Genomic DNA, 12769 nt, shown 5'->3' on the forward strand with positions numbered 1-12769 from the left:
GCAGCGTCCCCACAGTTGCAAATGACATCAAATCAGAATATCGTTCGGTCGTATCTGATGAAGGAGTCGCTGGTGAATCTCAGACCAAAATCATCACAGCCACCACCTCGGCAACCGCACTTCCTCAGTACTCGACAAGGAAGAAAGCTTTAACACTCTCCTTAGTATGGACATTGAACACAAAGCTGACCACCATCTTGCCTCTCGAAGCGATAGAAAGGTTCGACGCCGATCCTTCGTATTGTATTGGAACAACGGAGCACGGTTTAAGATGCAACAAAAAAAATCGCACAAACATCAAATAAAGGTTTTGTCACAAAATTGTTCACGGCTCTCTCGACATTTGAGCGCTCGCTTGATTTCGAATCCTTTGCGGAGCATTTGGCCCAACTGGTAAAGAGTGTAACTCGTACACAGTGGCATGGAAAGCGGGCTCGAAGTTGTTTGGATGAATTGTGTTCTTATTCCTGGCAAACACGGGAGATAGCCGTTACAGACCCACACCGAGTGGAGGCTATTGCGAACATTATCCACAGTTCATTCAAACTATGGATCTCGGCTTGATAAGAGTTCCATCAATCGCCAAATGTACGAACGTACCGGCAAAGGAGATGCTGGTGTGCGAGGAGCACCCTCCTCGACGCTCGTCTTCTCCGAGGCTGCACCGGAAGGGAATCCTGCGATCTTTCGTCATACCACTCTGCAGGTAACAGCACCGTCAAAAAAAGCGACGAATAGCCATGTCACAAATAAGAGCACTACTGCAATACCAGGAACTCAAATGACAGTCCCGAAGGCGATGCGTTGGTCAACTCATCTGAACCACGCATTCGAACCATTTCCTTACTCTAAGGCAAAAGCAAATGCCACGCCTCAGGCCTTGATCCGGCAGACTTTGCTGAAACCGTTGACGCCCAGCGATATGTTGCGTTCTGGGTACATCTATGTCTTCTGGCATCCAGGTAGTATGGGTTACATCAAAATCGGCTATACTCAGAACATCAAGAAGAGGCTTGAAGATTGGCATAAGCAATGTGGATTCAACCTCGAGCGGCACAAGAGTCTGGAATCTATGAACGTGACCAAGGTCCAGCACTTAGACCGAGTCGAGGAGCTAATCCATGCCGAACTTAAAGAATACCGGGGGTTCGAGCCATGTTGCAGTGGTTGCGGGAGAAAACATCTAGAGTGGTTCCAGGTCGACCCGAGCTACGCTTTGAGGGTAGTGGCAAAATGGACAAGAAGGTCCCTTTACTCAAACGGGGAATTGGATGTCAGCCAAGAGGAGATCGAGAAGTTGTGCCAATTGACCGAAGCCGACCGCCCACTACCGCCGCCCAAAAAGGGAGCGAAGAACTTCAACGGAAGCATTCGCGGTGGTCGTCGGGCATCAAAAGCCTAAGGGAAGCCGTTGAAAGGTGAAGTTGCGCCTTGATGGGTGGTTGGTCGCCGCGTACGGAAACAATGGCGCTGCTGGTGAACACGGGGGATGCCGCTGGTCAAATCACTAAGCATGGTAAACATCACGTCGCGTCTTCTTTCTGGGGTTTGTTTTCGTTCATCTATCAAATTTCATCCTAACTGTCAAATCTCCAATCAATCAATCACCCAGGGCGCCACAACCGTGACTGTGAAAGTGGCAGCCAAACCTCAATATCAAAGTCCTACCCACTCTTTCCCTCAGAGGTCTGTTTTGTTTTTGTTTTATTTATATATTTTTTAACCTTTTAGGTTCATCGCAGGGACTCCCGAAACACGACGCCGACGTCGCCCCATCTAGCTTAGACAGGGGAATTCGACTTCTACACATCCGTGCGTTGCAGATCGGGAGCTCAGGGTGATTTAGCCATTGAGAGCCTCAACCCCGGCCGTCGTTGCGTTATTACGTTATGCTACATCCCCCAGCCAAGTCAAGCAGCTTTGTGAAATTGGGCGTGCCCAGCCCCGTGGCAGCGTCCCAGCCAACTATGGCCTTCCACCCAGCGCCGGGAACCTCGGGCGCATCGAGGCCCGAGGCAGTCGTGTTCTCGCACCCCCTAGACGATCCCTGTGTGATGTCCGTGAGCGCCTTGTATCCGTTGCTGTACAGCCAGGGGTTCAAGAAACCCAGGGGCTTGTGCCCCTTGGACATGCGGACGGAGTTGATGTTTGCGATGATGGCGGCCCAGGTGGGCGTGGCCGCGCTGGTGCCACCGCTCAATTGCTCCACGCCCAGATGGAAGATGGGGAACGTGATCCAGGCCTGGGCCGCGACGTCCGGAATCGCCCTCCCGGTCCTGTTGTACAGGTCCTTGAACTTGTCCTTGACGGTGCCGTTGAGGTACGCTTCGACCACCTCGCGCTGGTACGCGGGCCGGGCAAACACGTCGCTGAAGCCGCCTCCCGACATGACCTCTGCGATCTCGGGCTGCACCAGGCCCGTGCCGCCCACGCTCGTGACCCACGGGCAACTGGCGGGGAACTGCGGCATGAAGCGCGTCGCGTTGCGGCCGTCGTTGGTCATGCAGCCGTCCCCCGGCCCGCCGTCACCGCTGGACGCAAGCACGCTGACACCACGGGCGCCGAGCTTGGCGAACAGCTGGCACACGCTGAGCATGTAGGACAGTGGGTGGCTCTGCTCGTCCTCGGCGTACGAGATACTGATCACCTGCGGCAGGTCCTCGTTGGTCAGGTTGAGCATGTACTGCAAGTACTCGAGGAACGGCTCCTGCTCGTTTAGTGCTCCCGGGATGTCGGGCTGTTGGAGGTCATGGATCAAGGGACCCCTGCCGCCGACCTTGTAGAAGTGCACCGGCGTCGGGTACGACAGGGTCAGGCCGTACTGGACGTCCATGTTTGCCTCGGAGGCCCAGGCTGCGTCTGTGGATTGGTTGTTGACACCGCCATTTACTGACGTGATGGAGAAGTTTGCGCCGCGCGCGTACGGCGCCCATTTGTCAACGAACAGTGCCAGGTCATGGCGCACGACGTTCTGGCTGGCGAAGGCGGGGATTCCCAGACGCGACCCAGAGCTGGCGTTGGCGCGGAAGTTGCCCAGTCCGTAGAGAGCGCGGATACAGTCTGGCGAGGTGGTGGTGTTGCAGTATGTTGCATTCAGTTTGGTTGCTGAGCCATAGACGGGGATCGAGTCGGTGGGTGGGCCGGGCTGTTGAGCCGGACGGGAACGGGCGAAATGTGTCGTTGGCTGGATCGTTTGGATGAATGGATGGAGACTGTCAGGGATGGAGTACTGGAGGGTGCGAATGCGCCAGCTATTGTCCGCGCGGTTGCGGAAGTAGTGGAATCTCGTGTCGAGGAGTGTCTCTGCCAGCGCGACGCTAGCGACAACGTTGATCCAGTCTCCGTTGTCTTCGATGTCCGCGGCCTCCACACCCTGAGCCTCGAACCAGGACAGCACGGCGTTGGAGACGGCCTGCTCAGGACGCATGAGGGCGTTGAGCGAGTGGGCGTCATAGTGCTGGCCGTACAGCTCGTGCTCGGGACTCGAGATTCTCAGCAACTCTTCCTGAAGGAAAGCGTACTTGTCGTCCTGGCGAATGGCTATGCGCAGCTTGAGACGTGCGCTGGCCGGAGCAGGCGCTCCCTGGTCCCAACCGTCAGGGACGGCGGCGAGTTGCTCAAAAACCCTGAGCTCCGGGCCGCCGTCGGGGGCACCAGTGTTGGCGATGCTGCTGGCCAAGAGGGCCAACGCACAAAGCGCAAGTGACCTGACAGTGAACTTCAACATCAGCCCTAGGCAGGTAGTAATATGCTCAGACTTTGAATAAATAAGGAAGTCTTTCGAGGCTTAGAGAGCCCAGTGTAACTCTTTTCTCGCATTGAGATGCGGCTTTACGTCCATTCTATAAGTACACCGTACGGAGTGTTAATTTGTATGCCTGGTCTCTTGTTCGATCGGCATAAGGCTGTGCAGTGTAGGATCCGAGTCTAAACCCACCACAGGTCCATGAAGTGGGTATGTTCTGGATCAACTAGGTCCCAGGCACCACCCCACACGTTCCGCTGCAGGCCTTGCAAGGTACCTACCGAGGCTACCTAGGCACCTGGGTATTAGGAATAATGCTGCCTACATACCATATGCGACTTAATGGGTATCCTCGTGGGCGACGGTCTCTGACGAGAGAAAGCACCCGAAAGCAGGATTTAATGCAGATTCAAGCATCTTTGTCCGGCACTCGACCCTCAGCCTTTTGTTCGATGTGCCGTGCCATGAGGATCCGGAAGCCTTCGTGGGGACTGAAAGGCGTGTCACCAGACTCACTACCCTCGCTCGTGTTCCGACCAGTCAACCAGGACGACGGAGACGGACGTAAAACACCACCGGCCCGGAGAGCTAATACATTCATAAATGGGAACGAATAAATAAGAACCAATGCAGTGACGAGTCTAGCGGGAAGCAGAGACAGTGCTGAAAGGGATGGCAGGCACTCTGGACGGGATTGATTGGCCCGTACAATCAGCAGGACTATGATCATTGAGGACGACGTCTATTTTTGGTGGAGGGCCGGGAGACTCTGAGGGCGGCTGGCCGCTTCACGGCCCAGTAGTGCTACCGGGAGTACCCATATCTCTTTGTACCTCCCGGTGGTATACTTATAGTAGTTAGCGTTTTCAACCCCGCTTCAACCTTACATAACTCAATATCAAGACCCATATTTTCGGTCCGCTGCGGCTATAACTCTGGACGATATTCAAGTCACGCGTAGCTTCTCCAAGCCCCCAACCAACAGGAAAAATTGTTCCCACTAGTTGTGGCGGTGTACAGTCCATTACAGAAGACGTTAGCTCACAAAAGTGGCGGCTGTTTTAGCGAACAGCGGCAATAATTCAACCTAACTCGACAACGCAGGCAGCAGCCCGAATTGCTGCCCTGTGTCGAAGGACAACACCTCTCTTTCTCAAAGACTGACGGCGTGAGCCAGGAGACACAGCATTGACCCGAAGTTGACAAAGTCGAAAAAGATACTCTCGACGAACCGCCGCAATCATTACACATTCTCCAAAATGCCTCCTGCTCCGCACTGCAGAAGCTGCACTTGCAACAGAAATGGACTTACCACATCTCTAAACATCGCATTCCAGATACTAGGAATACTTGCCGCTGTCACATTTGGCGTCTTCGGGGCCCTCCAATGGTCTCAGGCAAATTCGAGCAACCTCCTGGGAGCGCAGTTTAATATTATCAACTTCTGTCTTGCCAATCAGGTGCGTGTTGATTCTCATCCGTGTTATGCCAGTTCTGAGGTGGCTTTAGGAATTTCGAAATACAGAGGCTTGCCGCCAAGCTCTTGGAGCCACGGAGCAATTGCTACCTAGATTTGCAGAAGTGGCAATGTGTCAGGCTTATGGGGACATTCACCCTGTTTATGTGGATCCGCACCTCACAGGCTCTCCCACATCTCTAGCAAGTGGTCCTGTATCTACGGCAACTTAGATTTGGAGGAGAGACTCTGTTTGTACAGCCCGACGTTCCATGCAACCGCCAAGGTATTGGATAGCGGCAGTTAGGGAAACAAAATCAGAGTCTTGGAAGGGGAGAAACTTTGATTGAAACATATACTCCACGAGGAGATTCGAGAAGTGGAACAAGTGACTAACAGCAGGAATGTGATTATCCGACAGGAAAGGAAGTCGTTCAGACAGATACCCAGAAAGGAACGACAACTCAATATACTTGGGCATGAGCTAAATGCGTAGAAAAGCAAGCGTCGAAGTTCCCCCCTTCCCTGACCTCTGTCATATTGCCAGACTATTATTTCGTGGGTAAGGAGTGTGCGCGACTCGAATCACCGACCTTACCGCGTATGCCCTGATGGCGGCGTCGAGAAGTTATATCACTGGGCAAACAAGACGGACAGCATGCTACATGGGCCAAGTCGTATGAAGCACCTACGTCCACGTCCCTGCTGAGCGTCTGGAAGACTGACACGATACTACACCATGAGCTTGAAACAAGATCCCCAACATATTGTTGACTACTACCCAGCCGAGACACGGTGCCATCCCGCAGGTGGGCGTGTGGTCACCACGTTGCGACCATGGATCCGTCCTAGCACGTAGCTGTTGTTATCGTGCGCGCCCGGCCCTTGGATTGTTCATGGTTTTTATTGAGCATGGCTCGGGCGGCTGTCAGCTCTTTGGGGAGGGCGCGGACCCAGCCCACCTGGTACGCTTCGATTGGTGAGGCACCGTCGAGGAAGTTTGTGGATTCGGACAATGAGTTTACAATGGCGGCAAGGCTGGCGACTTCGGGATGAGCGACGTGGAAGCCTATGGTAGAATACGTGGTCTGGCCGAACGTTGAATCTGGCTATTTTGCAGGCGACGCCTAGATGTACCTGAACCTTTTGATGGTGATATTCGATTGGTGCTGGGATGAGCGCTCCATGGTACCGACACGGGACCATGGCCTTTTGAGCTCAGCGGCTCGCTGGACTCACAGAGGCCGATTTCATTCAACGTGGAAAACGGACGATACTGTACCGGAATGCGTCCACCTTTTTCTGTGGTGACCATTTTGTATTTTCTTCGGTTCATCGCTTCCTACCCTGCGAAATCGGCGACGGCTATTGGTCTACTCGGTGGTTGAGTTGGGATAGATTAATGCCGCTTTCGGGCTACGGCGCTACCACTACTTTTTGGAGGTACATAGTGGTGAATGTCATATAATACTGTAAGATCTCAAATGTGATCAGAATATGGCTCCTGCTGATTAGCCTAATGCGAGCGAGGTCCAGCAGGTCCTCGGTCACATCAAGCTGCGAGAATACCATTTTTCCGGCGGGCCTCAGCCCGAAGCTTGCTGGCTGGTTGCCTACCCTCGCCTGCTCAAGACAAAGGTTCTTCGTTTCCAAGCTTAGGAGCCAACCATGCATAACAATCATACTCTGTAAAGCCGCTGGAATTACGCACGATGCCCATGCTGGTTAGTATCGGCAGACGCGCACCTGAGAGCTCTGAGCGGCTTCCCCTCGTCCTCTTCTTTTACGACAATGGCGCTGGACAGCTTGATTGGGCCTTATGTGTAAAGGGGAAAGGGACGCATGTGATGAAAACCGGCCGTTTCGAGTTCTGGGATTCTGGAATTGTCTACTTCTTCAGACAAATGTACAAAACCGGGTGATAGGAAAAGGGCCATCTCTCAGGTCATGGATCCCATCAAAATCAACCCAAAGCCCTCGTCAAAAAGTCGCCGTCGCTCATGATGCATAAAACCTCGGATAGCAAATGTGGTCCGTCAGTGACTCCACCGTATCAAATGTCCACTCCTGCGGTCGATTGTACTTCTCTGACGCACAAGCTGTGCAGCCAAGCCCAACCAAACCCAGCGCCAAGACGCAGCGGAAACGACAGAAAGATATTGATCGTTCGTTCTCGTTGCTCTCATCGATTTGTGTTGAAAAACCAACTGCTTCGTTTATTGCCTCCTTCTGATCCGCTCAGGTTTGAGATAATCGGTAAGCCAGGCGCCCCATTGGCTCCATCGAGATGTGACGGCGCACCGCCACCTCCACGGAGGGGTTTGGCTATCCTTGCACCAGCGTTCATGAGGTTAAATCCACCGGGCACGCCAGCTCCAGCAGTCGCCATGTTTCTTGATGATACTTTTGCGGCTTCGAGACGTTCCTTGACGGCAGCAAGTTGTGCCTCGAATCTGTGAAGAGTTGTCAGTTTTCGACTCGGGTGCAAGAAAAGTAGCATATACATACCTGTGGTTAGCTGCTGTCAATTTGTCTTGGCTCTCAGCCAACAAACTCTCCAGACTCAGGATCCGTTCGTTTCGGGCAATCAGTTTTCGTTCCGCGATGGCGACTTCCTTCTTCAGGCTAGTGTTCTGGTCGACAAGCTGCCTCTGCACGACTGTGAGTTGCTCAAGGTTGCGTTCCAAGAATGCCATCTTCTTCTGTTGTTGACGATTATTGCTGGATCGAAGCACGTTGTTGTATTGCTCACGTGTCTCATCTAGTGAGATCTCCAGCTCGACTACGCGCTCGCACCGGTTCTGTAGATCACGCATCAGGTTCTTCTTCATAGATTCGAAGTCGGCGATTTGTTGTTGTAAAGTCTTGCTCGTAACGCCGTTGGCTACGCCCGCGCCGTTGGCTGCACCACGTGACTGGAGGTCCGTGATGGTTTTCTGTAGCCGGTCGATTTCCTGCGACCTGTGTGTAAGTTGATCTCGCAAGTCGTGCACAAGCTCGCTTTGGGCATCCCTGCGGTCCGAGAACAACTGCTCGAGTCGTCCCTTGACATCTTCCACGTCTTCGGGTCTCAATTTCCGAGTCAACAAGTCTTCATAATCTTGCTGCATAGCGGCCAGTTTCTCCTCCAGCGCGACTGTTCGATCCTCGTGATCGTCCTCGGCGCGTTCATTGAGAGATTTCTCTGCCTGTCGAACTAGCGTCTGTGATTCCAACAGTTTCGAGCGTAGGTCTTCAAGCACATGGCTTGGAACAGCTTCGCCGTTAAGGCTTGCAGCATGCAATGCCTCCACTTGATTAAGCATCTCTCGCATACGAATTTCGTTGTCGGAGAACGCTCCATCACCTAGGTCAAAGCCTGCCATCATCTTTGCCATTTTCTCTTTCTTTTTGCGATCCTTTTCGTCCAAGGCCGCCGTGGTCTCTTTGGCACTCATCTTGAGTTCCAGCAGCTGCTGCTTGACCGAAATTAGCTCGGCCTCTAGCTCTGAGTTCGCGTCTTTCAACCCTTCCATCGTGATTGCATCCTCCTTGCTCTGGTACGACAACTTTTGTAGCTCTAATTGCGACTTGTTCAGTTTATCCGCCATGGTCTCGTTCTCCTTGGCTGTCCGCATGGCACCTTCCTTGTATGACTTGAGTTCTTCTCGAGCCTCTTGGAGGCTTCGCTCCGCATTGGCTACTTGGGTCTCCTTTTCAGTAAGTTGGTCTTGAAGTTCATTCTCGCGGCGCAAGAATTCCTCTCGCTCGTCTTTCTCGAGTATAATGCTGGGCGTACTTGATCTTTCGCCCGTCCGTGAATCGGGCCTACTAGGGGTGTCTGATCTGAGAAGTTCTGATGGCGCTCTTGAAGGTGTGTCCGGTCTTGCCTTGGCTTCTGATTTCTGTCCTGAACCCCCTAAAGGAGGCACCCATTTTTCTTTGGGCACCGTCTCGCCCTTCCGCCATAGCTGTAGCTCCGAATCCAATGATGCAATATACTTTTCAAAAGTCATGGTCTGGTTCTGAGCAATCTTGAGCTGGCGCTTGAGCTCCGCAGGACTTAACTCGGCGTTGATTTTGGCCTTGTTCTTGATCGTCTTTGCTCTCATACCGAATCGCAGGGTGCTGACGGTTTCGGCATCATTGTAGCTGCTGGGGGAACAATTTATAATCAGCGTCGTTCTTGAATTACCGCCCAAGCTTTCCTGCAGAATCCGGGTCAACTTGGAGTCTCGATAGGGGACATGTGTTGATTTGCCATCTGTCAGTGCATTGATGACCATTCCGAGTGCGCTTAAGCTCTTGTTGATCTTCTTTGCTTCTTCTAATGTCTGTCCACTGGCGCCCGTCTTGCCGACCTTTTCTGAACCCGCCAAGTCTACGAGATATAGCATACCACTCTTTTGCGAACCGGTGTTGACATCCTTTTGATTTATGGTAACCAAGAATATTGAATGCGAACGCGATGACTCCAGATTCATGTTGGTGGACGCGGTGACTCTTGATCTCTGGCCCAGATGCATAGCCGTATAGACTTCCTCCACGGTATTGACATAAATTTCGCGCAGACCTTTCACATATGGGCCCCTTGGTCCTTCGTTGATGGGAAGATTGTCCATAACGGGGTTCAGCAGATCACGTATTCGTTCCATGTAAATTTCCAGGTAAGAGATGCCCACGGTATATTCGATTTGCGCGGAACCGTGAACAAGAATGGAATCGAATATCTGTTCGGTGATTCGAGGAATTATACCCTTCTTGTCTGGATCGTCCATGTCTCCCATCATCGTATAAGACTTTCCAGCACCAGTCTGGCCGTAGGCGAAGACCGTGCCGTTGTAACCATTCATAACATCTTCCACCGTGGACCTTATGGAGAAATCAAATATGTTGGCTTGTTGAGAGGACATGTCAAAGACTCGATCGAACGTGAAGGGGGCATTGGTTTCGGAGGACTGCTCATGTATGAGTTGGAGTGTTTCGTCGGGTACGTTTGGGTCAACAGGAGGAACATTACCTGAAGCTGGACGGTGTCGTCGCCCATGAATTGGACAATCGGTTGGCCTCCATTCGCGAGTTCGACTTTGTTCTGCGGACGGAAACGGGCAACAACTGTAGACGCAGTTAGCGAGGTATCGGACGAAGGAAATCGAACACGAAGTCTTACCTTTGATGTTGTTCCCGCCTCCGCTACTTCCTGCGGCAGAACTGGAATTCATGGTCAGCTCTGACACGTTGGGAAGCGATGGGTCGTTGAAACATACGCCATGGTTATTCAAAACTCGGCGATGTCAATCTGGCCAGGCGGAAAGCATCAGTTCTCCTGGGTGACGGCCCGACTGCGCGGGTCAGGTTGTAAACAGGGCCAATTCAGGGTCGCGGAGCCCCAATGTTGACGGAGCGGCCGAGAACGGGAGAATCAGCGTCGAAGAGGGATGGTAGGGTGAAGATTGAGAGCGCAGTCAACCGTAGTGTCGAAGCCGAGCAGCTGTAGGAATACTTTTTGGGCAAAATCTCCACCTTGGTTGGCGACGACAAGGTGTCAGGCACACACGCGGTGCTCGCAGGTGCAGATGCAGATGCAGAGTGCCAGGCGTGCCTGCAGTGACAGCCTGGTGGCCCCCTAGCCTCTGGTCTTGTTGACGCGTGAGTCTTTAAAGTTGGACCCTTGGCGCCTGAAACAGCGGCACCCTTGTCATCTAACTGGCCTAATTGGCCCTGCGCCCTTGCCCGACGACACCCGGGGCTTCCTGTAAACGCGACTCGACACCTGCCAATCCTCAGCAGGCTCCTGATATGGCGCCACGTGTGGCGCCGCATCTCCTCACCTCCTCACCTCCTCGCCATCCTCCCGCTTCCAACACAGTTCATCGAGTACTCGGTACCGAGCTCGCAGGCAATCAAGTTTAGTAATTGTCCATATATACGCCTTGACGAGCACAGGATCTCTTCGGGCCAACAAATACCCAGGGCAAAGGTGAAGAACATATTAAAACTCCTCAGGCAGAAGATCAAACGCCTTTCTCTCTCTCCCTCGATTCCTTAAGTTTTACCTGAAGCAGTCAGATTCTCTGCCACCATTGTTGAATGAACCCTTGTGCCCTCTCTATCAACCAACCATGGCAGCAGAAGCAGTAGCACAGACTTCTCAGCTCTTCTCCTCGCTCAGACTCGCCCGCAATGTCACCAAGACATCGTCTGGCTCAGAAGTCGTTAGCTACATATCTGACCTAGGGCCCGACTCTCCTATACTGACTCTGATTCATGGCTATCCTCAATCTGCTTATGAGTGAGGCATCCTTCTCGCAGCTGTGACCATTTGCTGAAGGCTGACTGTTGCAATCAGATGGCGTCATGTTGGTTTCCCCCCTCGCCCTTGGTAACCCCCTTCCCCATCACGTGCCACAAAGCCTTACCAATACACAAGATGCGGCATTCGCTAGCACCGCCCTGTCCTCAATCCCCGACATCGTTGTTTCAATTACTTAGCAATACAACAGGTGGTCCCTCTCCTCCAAGGCAAGTTCTCCTTATTCGTACCCGAGCTCCCGGGGTACGGTACCTCAACGCCCATCCGCGACCCAGCGTCTAACACCAAACGAGCCGTCGGCACCGCGTTACTGGAGGCTCTCGCCGATGTCTTCCAGACCAAAACGGCCTCTTCTCCAAGACGAATCATCCTAGGCGGCCACGACCGTGGCGCGCGAATCAGCCATCGCCTCTCAGTCGACTTCTCGCACCCGCATCAATCCTCACCAAACCTTTACAAGGACTTGAACCTGACAATCCTCGGCACAATCCTGCTCGACATAGTCCCGACAAAGGAACAATGGACCGCTTTCTCGGACCCGGCCATAAGCCAGGGATACTTCCACTGGCCACTCCTAGCAAACGCGGATCTGGCGACGGAGATGATCTCCGCGTTCGGCGGCGCCAACTGGGCTAAGGGTGCACACACACGCATCTCCGGCCCAAACCCGAAATCGCTGGAGAGAATCGTTTCGCAAAACGCGCTCGACGTCTACGGCGGTCTGTTCAGCGAGAGAGAAACCATCTACTACTCCTGTCTTGACTACGCGGCCGGCGCGGCGCCCGAGGCGACAGAGCAGGATGAGGACCAGAAGGCGGGCAGAAAAGTCGGCGTACCCCTGCTTGTCATGTTTAGTAAAGCTAAGCTGGGGGCGCGGATTGACGTCGAGGGGGTGTGGAAAGGGTGGGTCGCCGAAGGTGTGGATTATGAGGGATACGGCGTGGGTGACGGATATGGGCATTACTTACCCGAAGAGGCCTTTGAGGTCGTAGCAGAGAAGGTGTCGGCGTTTATCAAAAAGGTGACTTGATTAGAAGAATGACGATAACGACGACGACGACGGATGATCCATCAGCCGCGTGGCAGAGCGAGGCTAATGAGTATTTATTTCAATATGAACGAACTGCGTCATGACTAGATAGATGCCAGAATATGATCAACCGTGTCTCGTGAGCAAGGGAGCGAGGTTTCATTACCACATTACATTATGTGCTGGCGAGTATCTCATGAAAGGTCATTTAAGGGGTGATTCCCCCACCACGGTTTACGGTTTTAC

The 12769-nt window shown here is 53.1% G+C and overlaps 4 protein-coding genes across 4 annotated transcripts; 2 read left to right on the top strand and 2 right to left on the bottom strand.

Moving 5' to 3' along the window:
- Positions 1-586: 586 nt before the first annotated feature.
- Positions 587-1402, top strand: Z519_05374 (uncharacterized protein; the record flags this gene model as incomplete). The annotated part of the gene is made up of 1 exon (XM_016763114.1): positions 587-1402. One exon carries the CDS (start codon positions 587-589, stop codon positions 1400-1402), a length of 816 nt encoding a protein of 271 aa, XP_016620727.1.
- A 480-nt stretch (positions 1403-1882) lies between these two features.
- Z519_05375 (uncharacterized protein) lies at positions 1883-3727 on the bottom strand (the record flags this gene model as incomplete). The annotated part of the gene is made up of 1 exon (XM_016763115.1): positions 1883-3727. The coding sequence occupies one exon, from the start codon at positions 3725-3727 to the stop codon at positions 1883-1885; it is 1845 nt and encodes a 614-aa protein (XP_016620728.1).
- A 3656-nt stretch (positions 3728-7383) lies between these two features.
- On the bottom strand, positions 7384-10402 carry Z519_05376 (uncharacterized protein; the record flags this gene model as incomplete). The annotated part of the gene is made up of 4 exons (XM_016763116.1): positions 7384-7654; positions 7710-10138; positions 10201-10295; positions 10351-10402. The coding sequence occupies 4 exons, from the start codon at positions 10400-10402 to the stop codon at positions 7384-7386; spliced, it is 2847 nt and encodes a 948-aa protein (XP_016620729.1).
- A 900-nt stretch (positions 10403-11302) lies between these two features.
- On the top strand, positions 11303-12523 carry Z519_05377 (uncharacterized protein; the record flags this gene model as incomplete). Its single annotated transcript, XM_016763117.1, has 3 exons — positions 11303-11472; positions 11530-11539; positions 11684-12523. 3 exons carry the CDS (start codon positions 11303-11305, stop codon positions 12521-12523), a joined length of 1020 nt encoding a protein of 339 aa, XP_016620730.1.
- Positions 12524-12769: the final 246 nt, after the last annotated feature.

Source organism: Cladophialophora bantiana (assembly GCF_000835475.1).
Source record: "Cladophialophora bantiana CBS 173.52 unplaced genomic scaffold supercont1.7, whole genome shotgun sequence".
Taxonomy (NCBI): domain Eukaryota; kingdom Fungi; phylum Ascomycota; class Eurotiomycetes; order Chaetothyriales; family Herpotrichiellaceae; genus Cladophialophora; species Cladophialophora bantiana.